Source organism: Lacerta agilis, chromosome 18, assembly GCF_009819535.1.
Source record: "Lacerta agilis isolate rLacAgi1 chromosome 18, rLacAgi1.pri, whole genome shotgun sequence".
Taxonomy (NCBI): Eukaryota; Metazoa; Chordata; class Lepidosauria; order Squamata; family Lacertidae; genus Lacerta; species Lacerta agilis.
Window position 1 is genome coordinate 6,445,610 of NC_046329.1, and position 8,664 is coordinate 6,454,273.

The window sequence follows — 8,664 nt, forward strand, 5'->3', positions numbered from 1 at the left end:
TCAGATCCCCAGTGGGGTGGAATCCTGTCCCTGGGGTTCACCGTCGCCTCCCTGCACGGATGCTACCTTTGACTGGCCGGCCGCAGGCTTGCTTTTCTTGGCAACACCGCTCGTCGCTTTGTCCTCGAGGCCCACGTGGGGCTCGTGCTGCAGAGGGGGCTGTGAGAGTGGCCGGGCCTCCCACTGCGGCTCCTCCCCGAAAGCGTTCACGTCGTAGAGGTAGTCCAGGCTTGTGACCGCGCTGAGGATTTCCGGCACGCTGTAATCGAAGGACAGCAGCTCGTCGGGCAAGTTGAGGGACCGGATGTCACTGGTCGAATCCTCGCCAGAGAAGCAACTGTCCCTCAGGCTGTCTCCCCAGTGCCGGCTGCGGCGTCCGCTGCCCAGGCCGTCCAACGAGGCCTCGGTGTCCGAGTTCACCGGGGAGCAGTCAAACAACTTCATGGCATCTTCCAAGAGGACCTTCTCCGGGAGGTTGAAGGACACCTCCTCCTCCTCCTCCTCCTCCTCTATCAATGCGTTCCCGTCCGCGATGATGCTCTCCAGGTCCACGCAAGACTCCGCTTCGGGCATGATGTCCGCACTCGCCGCACCGAGGATGGCCTGGTGGTCTTCGGGAGAGGCGTTCGGCGGGGCCGGAGGGTCCCCTGCAAAATCTGGGTTCCGGACCTCGTCCGCCTCGTCTGCTTGGAAGTCCTTGAAAGCTTGGAAGGCCAAGTCGTGGCAGTCTTTCAGGGGCTCATAGGTGGCCGCCAGGGCTGGCCGTTCGCTGGGGTTCAGCCCAGGGAGCGCGGAGAGTAGCTTGTGCTCCTTGCTCTGCCCCGGGCCCTCACTGTGGAGAGAGACCGCCTCCGCAAAGGGGGAGCCATGGGCAGGGCTCCCCACGAAGCCGATGTGGTCCGCCAAGTGGGTGGAGGGCCCCTCGGGCTTGAAGAAGGGCAAGACGAACGGGGGGTTGCTGGCGACCGGCTGGTAGGCCGGGTATGGCACCGGCTGGACGGGGCTCTTGAGGTATTTCTGGCCGTCCAGCAGGTAGGTGTTCTGCGGGCCCGGCGCACCAGAGAGTTTGTACACGGAGGGCTGGACGAAGTTGGCCGTAGCCCACTCGATGCGGTAGATCCTGGGGTCAAAGAAGCACCCGCACGGAGCCATGTGGAAGCCTGGCAGGGGGGCGAGGAGAGAGGAAAATGAGGGACGGACGAGGAGACCCTCCAACACGTGTCCTGCTCAAATCTGCCAAGGAAAGGCTGGCTGCCACTTCCTTTGACTGCGGAGGTGACAGGGGGCGGGATTCCCTGGTCCTGAATGGGGTAACTGTGTCCCTGAAGGACCAGGTGCGCAGCCTGGGAGTCGTTTTGGACTCACAGCTGTCCATGGAGGCGCAGGCCAATTCTGTGTCCAGGGCGGCTGTCTGGTATGCAGGATGAGAACCTCCCTGCCCGCAGACTGTCTCGCCAGAGTGGTACATGCTCTGGTTATATCCCGCTTGGACTACTGCCATGCGCTCTCTGTGGGGCTGCCTTTGAAGGTGACCTGGAAACTGCAACTAACCCAGAATGCGGCAGCTAGACTGGTGACTGGGAGTGGCCACCAGAACCATTTAAAACCTGTCCAGAAAGACCTCCCAGTACGTTTCCGAGCACAATTCAAAGTGTTGGTACTGACCTTTAAAGCCCTAAACGGCCTCGGCCCAGTATACCTGAAGGAGAGTCTCCACCCCCATCGTTCAGCCCGGACACTGAGGTCCAGCTCCGAGGGCCTTCTGGCAGTTCCCTCCCTGCGAGAAGCAAGGTTACAGGGAACCAGGCAGAGGGCCTTCTCTGTGGTGGCTCCCCCCCTGTGGAATGCCCTCCCACCAGATGTCAGGGAAATAAACAACTACCTGACTTTTAGAAGACATCTGAAGGCAGCCCTGTTTAGGGAAGTTCCTAATGTTTGCTGTTTTATCATGTTTTCAATATTCTGTTTGGAGCCACCCAGAGTGGCTGGGGAAACCCAACCAGATGGGCGTGGTATAAATAATAAATTATTATTATTATTATTATTATTATTATTATTATTATTATTATTATTATTACTACTAACTAGTTGAGGTGCTGAACTTTAGCGCAGCCCCCCAAGCCCTCTCTCTATGGCCCTAGTGGCTCTGTCCAGGCCAAACACCCTTGGGAGCCCATGTGGTGTAGTGGTTAAGAGCGGTAGACTTGTAATCTGGTGAACCGGGTTCGCTTCCCCGCTCCTCCACATGCAGCTGCTGGGTGACCTTGGGCTAGTCACACTTCTCTGAAGTCTCTCAGCCCCACTCACCTCACAGAGTGTTTGTTGCAGGGGAGGAAGGCGAAGGAGAATGTTAGCCGCTTTGAGACTCCTTCGGGTAGGGATAAAGCGGGATATCAAATCCAAACTCTTCTTTTTCAAACTCTTCTTCCCCAGGGCTCCACCACTAGAAGGCGTCCTTCAGCTCTGGTGATACCTAATGCCCTGAGCTCAAGTTGCCAGTGGGTGGCTAGCAGCCTTTGCATCCTCCCTCCCTCCCTCCCCCTCTCTCTGTGTCTTCCTGGAAGAAAGGAGCCGTGCACAATGGCTCCCAGCTAAAGGATAACCACATGAATAAAATCTCTCTAAAGGAGATTTTTACAACCTGCATAACACAAAGCCTGCATTATTATTTTGAAAGAAACAAGTTCTTTCTTTTAAAGCCATTTGGAAGCTTTTTCTTCCTTTTTTTTTTTTACTGCCAGCAGACAGAGACTTATTTTCTGTAACTCCTGAAACCCTGTGTGTAAAATACTCGCTTATTTGCAAAGCTAAGTGTCTGTGATTTATTCTAGCCTAAGTATTTTTGTGCGGAATGCTTGCCTAAAGGTGGATGAGGGAGAAGTTAAAAATCTAGCCAGGTTTTATTGTGTTTGGCACAGTCACCATTGTGCTAACTCTGCGGTGGGAATCTCTCTTCCAAACTGCAGGAGCAGTGGACAACTTTATAGCTCATTATTGCCGCTTGTCGACACTCACCCCACCCCCCTGCCCTGCTCACACTTGTGAACATTATTCTTATGTTATGAATGGTCTGTGTCACCATTAAGAAAAAGAGGTCGGAATGGGCCAATTTATATATGTGGACTATTCCTGGATCAAGTGACTTTTCTTATTTTAAGTTCTGAATGAATGAATTTATTTTTACGGCCACAGACCAACTTACTAAATCAACAATACAAAAATAATACATTGAAATTTGCACAGCAAAGTTCTTAACCTAGCTCAAGGCTGTTATCTGAACTAGCCGGATGTTTATCTGAGAATCAATCACACCCAGTCCATCCTTTGAAAAATAAGACTTTAGAGCCATCTTGCCCAAAAATGGCAACACTGGGCGTTCCATTTTGGCGTAAGGAGCCATTTGGCACCTAGCTTATATGTCTGAGTCTGGGAAACAGACTTATTCTGAGCCAGGCCTTTAGTCCAGCTAGCTTAGTATTTGTCTTCACTCACTGGTAGCAGCTTTGCAGGGTTTCAGGCAAGGAGTCTCTTCCCTACCTCGAGATACTCGAACCCGGGGCTTCCTGCATTTGCAGCAGGTGGGCTTTTGTGTCCCATCCCTACGGCAAGCAAAATCAAAACCAATCATGCCCTTGCCAAGAAACCAGAGGCCTTTCTGCTGGGCATGACCAATCATGAGATCCCCAACAAAGACAGAACATTTTTTTATGTATGCCACAACAGCTGCTAGGATTTTAATAGCTAAAAACTGGAAAACTGAAGAGCTACCAACAGTCGAAGATCGGCAGATGAAGTTGATTGAATATATGGAATTCGCAGAACTGACCGCGAATCTCCGAGACCAGAGAAGGTGCAAGAAGATTGGAAGAAATTTAAAGAATATTTGAAACAACGTGAAAAGTTGGATATTTGAAATGGAAATCAGTGAACATTATAGGCGATAGCATTAAAATGTTAGTTTAAAATAGGATATAAGAAGATAAATTGTGATTTTTTGTATTTTTTGTATTTGTGTTAAGAATAAGGCGATAGATATAAGATGGTAGATAAGGATTAATATTAGTTGTAAAAGTAGAGTCAAAGTAGTTATAAAGTTACTACAGTATATTAGAAATGAACCCAGAAGAGAGGGCGTGAGGAAGTCCCCCCAAGTAAGATTTTAAAGAAGTTTAAGATAGTTAAATTGGTGTTTGTTGTTTTAGATGCGTTTTATGTTTTGTATAAGCCTTTTTTGTTTTGTATTTTGTAGTTTACATTTTGTGTGTATTTCCTCTGTTTTTTCTTTGTATTTTCTCTAAATACCAATAAATTCTTTATTTTAAAAAAACAACAAAACTAATCATGCCCGTGTACTTTGAAGGGATGAATCCCATTACTTGGCAGTGCGCTCCGTTTCCTTATCGCAATAGCTGCCGACCAAATCTCAGGTTCAGTCCGCCGGAAACCTAGCCAGGCGTCGCCCTGGCCTGTCCTGAGTCGAGATATACAGGCCACAATCCGCAAAGGCCCACCCACGCGCCCGCGAGAGTTGCTCTTTTCTACGCACCACGTAAGCGTTACCTGCCGGGGGTGTTGCAAATATCTCTTTCTCTTGGCTGGGGGCGTGGTACAAGCTGGGTGTCCCTGTAACGTCAACACACAGAAAAATTCATGCTCTACCCTCTGCTCTTGCCAGCCGCCGCGTTGTTTCTCTAGTTCCGTCTCCCGGGAATCTCCTCCTCTGCTTCTGGTTGGGCTCCAAAGGGCTGACACCTTTGGGTGTCACCCCTTAGCAACGATGCCATGCCCTCCAACATGCCTCGGATGAAAACACAGCCGTGCCTCCGGAGGCTGAGCGGAAGTCGAACGTTCGGAAACCAAACCGCGGCTTCTGGTTGGCTGCAGGAAGCTGCCAATCGGAAGCCGCGCCGGGACGTTCGGCTCCCAGAAATAGTTCGCAAACCGGAACACTCGCTTCCGGGTTTGTGGCATCCAGGAGCCAAAACGTTCGAGAACTAAGCTGTTCGGAAACCAAGGTACGACTGTAGGGGACATTTCTCGCCCCCCACCCCACCCCAAACTGACCCTTCAAACTGAGTGTGGTGGAGTCTCCTTCTTTGGAGGTCTTTAAGCAGAGGCTTGACAGCCATCTGTCAGGAATGCTTTGATGGTGTTTCCTGCTTGGCAGGGGGTTGGACTGGATGGCCCTTGTAGTCTCTTCCAACTCTAGGATTCTATGATTCTCGAGCCCCATTTTTTGTTCCGGCCACAACCGCAGAGTTTCCCCACCCCTGCCCCACACACCCACCAAGGGGACGCGCCACACAAGCCCTCCGCCGTCCTGAGAAAACTCCTTAATCCCGCTTTTATTTCGTTTTCGGTCGATTTACAGAGAGGGAAATGCAGGCTAATAAATGCATTTGAGAAACAGGAGAAATTATACGCGGATGCACAAAGGATTAAAAAATAAAAACCCAAGACTTCTCCTGCTTCCCCCATTCTTCCTGCCCAGGGCTGCCCTGCCCTCTGCCTGCACCTCAGACCCAATGTGAGGCTGAACTTTGGGGCAGCTGCAGCCTCTGCTCCTCCTCGCCTGCTCTCCAGTAGCCACTATGAGCTGCCCAAGGGAGGACGCCGGCAGCAGCAGCTGTGGAGAGTCAGCAGGGTGCTCTCTTGCGGCCACCAACGCTACCGCCGTTGTTGCTCAAGCGTCGGCTCGTCCTCCTCCTCCCTGAGCTCGGAGGGAGGGAAGGGACATTCCAGAATCAAATCAGAAGCCAGGATGGCATTTGTAATTCCGGGACCATCCCCGGAAAACAGGGACACTTGCGATACCTGGTTCTTCTGCTGTATGCTGTCAGTTTGCTATACTCTACAGTCAAAACCTCGGTTCTCGAATGGCTCCGTTTTGGAACGTTTCGATTCCCGAACGCCGAAAACACGGAAGTAAATGCTCCGGTTTTCGAGCATTTTCTGGAAGCCGAACGTCCGGCGCGGCTTACGCTTGAGTGCAAGAAGCTCTGGCAACCAATCGGAAGCCGCCGCGCCTCGGTTGTTGAACATTTCGGAAGCCAAACAGTCTTCCGGAACAGATTCTGTTCGACAACAGAGGTTTGATTGTACCTTTTATAGTCTGCCTTCCTGAAACTCAAATCCATTGTGTCTTTTCAGTGAGCCCGTGTGTGTGTGTGTGTGTGTTGTGAGTCTTCCTTGTTTTTCCTTCCGTGAGTTTTGCAAGAGCTATGGAGCGAGTCCACCACCCCTTGCCCTCGGACGCTCTGTGCGCCCGAAAGCTGCCGAACATTTGTGCGCAATTTTGCAGCGCGCTTCGTAGTAGCTGTGCCGCTCGACCGAATTTCAGCAACGGCGAGGTATCGGGGCTCTATTCCCTGTGAAATTTCACACACACACACACACACACACACACACACACACAATCCTGATTCCCCACCCCAATAATCAGAATACAGGTGAAACTCGAAAAATTAGAATATCGTGGAAAGGTTCATTTCTTTCAGTAATTCAACTTAAAAGGTGAAACTAATATATGAGATAGACTCATGACATGCAAAGCGAGATATGTGTCAAGCCTTTATTTGCTATAATTGTGATGATTACGGTGTACAGCTGATGAGAACCCCAAATTAACAATTTCAACTTTGGGGTTTTCATCAGCTGTGCGCCATAATCATCACAATTATAACAAGCAAAGGCTTGACATATCTTGCTTTGCGTGTCACGAGTCTGTCTCATATATTAAACTCCAGTAGCTAATGAATAGTTAAAGCTATGGTTTTCCCAGTAGTAATGTACGGAAGTGAGAGCTGGACCATCAAGAAGGCTGATGGCCGAAGAATTGATGCTTTGGAATTATGGTGCTGGAGGAGACTCCTGAGAGTCCCATGGACTGCAAGAAGATCCAACCTATCCATTCTCAAAGAAATTAGCCCTGAGTGCTCACTAGAAGGACAGATCCTGAAGTTGAGGCTCCAGTACTTTGGCCACCTCATGAGAAGAGAAGACTCCCTAGAAAAGACCCTGATGTTGGGAAATATGGAGGGCACAAGGAGAAGGGGACGACAGAGGATGAGATGGTGGGACAGTGTTCTCGAAGCTACTAACATGAGTTTGGCCAAACTACGAGAGGCAGTGAAGGATAGGCGTGCCTGGCGTGCTCTGGTCCATGGGGTCACGAAGAGTCAGACACGACTGAACGACTGAACAACAACAAGCTAATGAAAACAATTGCTTACATAAATGGACTTTTCCACGATACTATAATTTTTCGAGTTTCACCTGTATAATTCAAAAAGCTACGGGTCTGAAGGGATCTGCTGCGGCGGTTGGCGGCACACTTCCTTCCGTACCAACATGGCGCATGTTTCAGCAACGTTGCTTCAGCCGTGTGCGAGAAAATATGAACGCCAAGGGGGAAAGAGGCCTCCGAGGGCACCCAAGTCATTGCTAGCGATGTGAGGGAATGGGAAGGAAAATGGGGCCGAGGTTGACCTTGGGTTGGAGAGGCCATGACCAAAGGACAGGTTACCTCCTTGCAATAATATGGGGTGTAGAATTAGTTTTACAGGAAGCTGTAAGTGGGGAACCTGTCCTTGTGTCATATGCCATTGAGCCAACAAGCCAAGCAACCCCCAGGGACTTGCCCTGTGGCTGTCCTCCTTAGACGTGGGGTTGGCAGCGTCCGAGAAGAAAACGAGGTAAGAAAACCCGCTGGCGTAAACCGATCCTACCTACGGAGGCAATGTTTTCAGGGAGAACGAAAGCCGGGAAGGGCCGGTTTGACTGTCCGTCTGGTCGCTCTAAAGGCCGAGGGTTGTACGTCTCATGCTGGGGGTAAAACAGTTTCGGTTGCTGCATAATCCCTCTGTTGAGCTGAAGGGCAGTCTGCCCATCTGGACCCCCCTTTGCCGAGGGGCGCCTGCCCGAGGACTGACTTCCTGGATCCGTCGCCACGGAGAAAAAGTTCTGTTTTGATGGTTACTCGGGAAAGCGTTCCAGGTTGGCGCAGTAAAGTTCTGAGAGGCAGAGAAGGGGCATTGGAATTGTAGAGTTGGAGGGGGGACCCCCCAAGGGTCATCTAGTCCGACCCCCCTGCGGTGCAGGAATCGAACCCGCAACCTCGCCGAGACGAAGAGCCTCGTGCTTTTACCGACTGAGCTCTCCTTCAGAGATGCCAGAGGGAGAGGTGGGGAAATGAGTATGGTAGTGGGGAATAGAATTAAAAATTAGGGTGAGCACCTAGGTAAGCTTGTTCCCTTTACCTTTGCAAAATTCTGATACCTGTTAGAATTTGCTTTTTTTTCTTGAGTAGGAAGAAGTCCTTGTGTTTTGTTTTGTTTTGTTTTTAAAAAAAAACACAGCAACAACTTTGGGCAAAGTGCCCCTGAGCATATGAAGTCTGCTTCATATGTGATCAGCTGATAGGTGTGGAAAACCTGTTGACGACTCTTAACGGCTGCAATTGGTCTTGCAGGGAAAGGCAAGGGGTGAGATGGCTAAAGATAGCTTTGTTACGTATAATGAGATAAGAATCCAATGTCTTTGTTCAGACCAGGTTTCTCCATGGTGTTAAGTTTGGTGATTAGTTGCAATTCAGCCACTTCTCTTTCCAGTCTATTTCTGAAATTTATTTGTATTAAGACAGCTACTTTGAGATCATGTATAGAA

At 50.1% G+C, this 8,664-nt stretch overlaps 1 protein-coding gene across 1 annotated transcript; it reads right to left on the minus strand.

Annotated features, from left to right (window-relative positions):
• PRR22 (proline rich 22) lies at positions 1-8,024 on the minus strand. The gene is made up of 3 exons (XM_033136892.1): positions 7,728-8,024; positions 4,561-4,623; positions 1-1,160 (listed from the first exon to the last, which is right to left on the minus strand). Exons 1-3 carry the CDS (start codon positions 7,852-7,854, stop codon positions 1-3), a joined length of 1,350 nt encoding a protein of 449 aa, XP_032992783.1. The 5' UTR covers positions 7,855-8,024.
• Between the last annotated feature and the right edge of the window lie 640 nt (positions 8,025-8,664).

Bases quoted from the DNA above. Each gene is read 5' to 3' on its own strand.
- PRR22 (XM_033136892.1), bottom strand. From the start codon at position 7,854: ATGCAGCAACCGAAACTGTTTTACCCCCAGCATGAGACGTACAACCCT. The intron at 4,624-7,727 runs GTAGGATCGGTT...TTGACGTTACAG, and splicing joins TGAAAACATTGCCTCCGTAG to GGACACCCAGCTTGTACCAC. The intron at 1,161-4,560 runs GTAACGCTTACG...CCCCCCTGCCAG, and splicing joins ATTTGCAACACCCCCGGCAG to GCTTCCACATGGCTCCGTGC.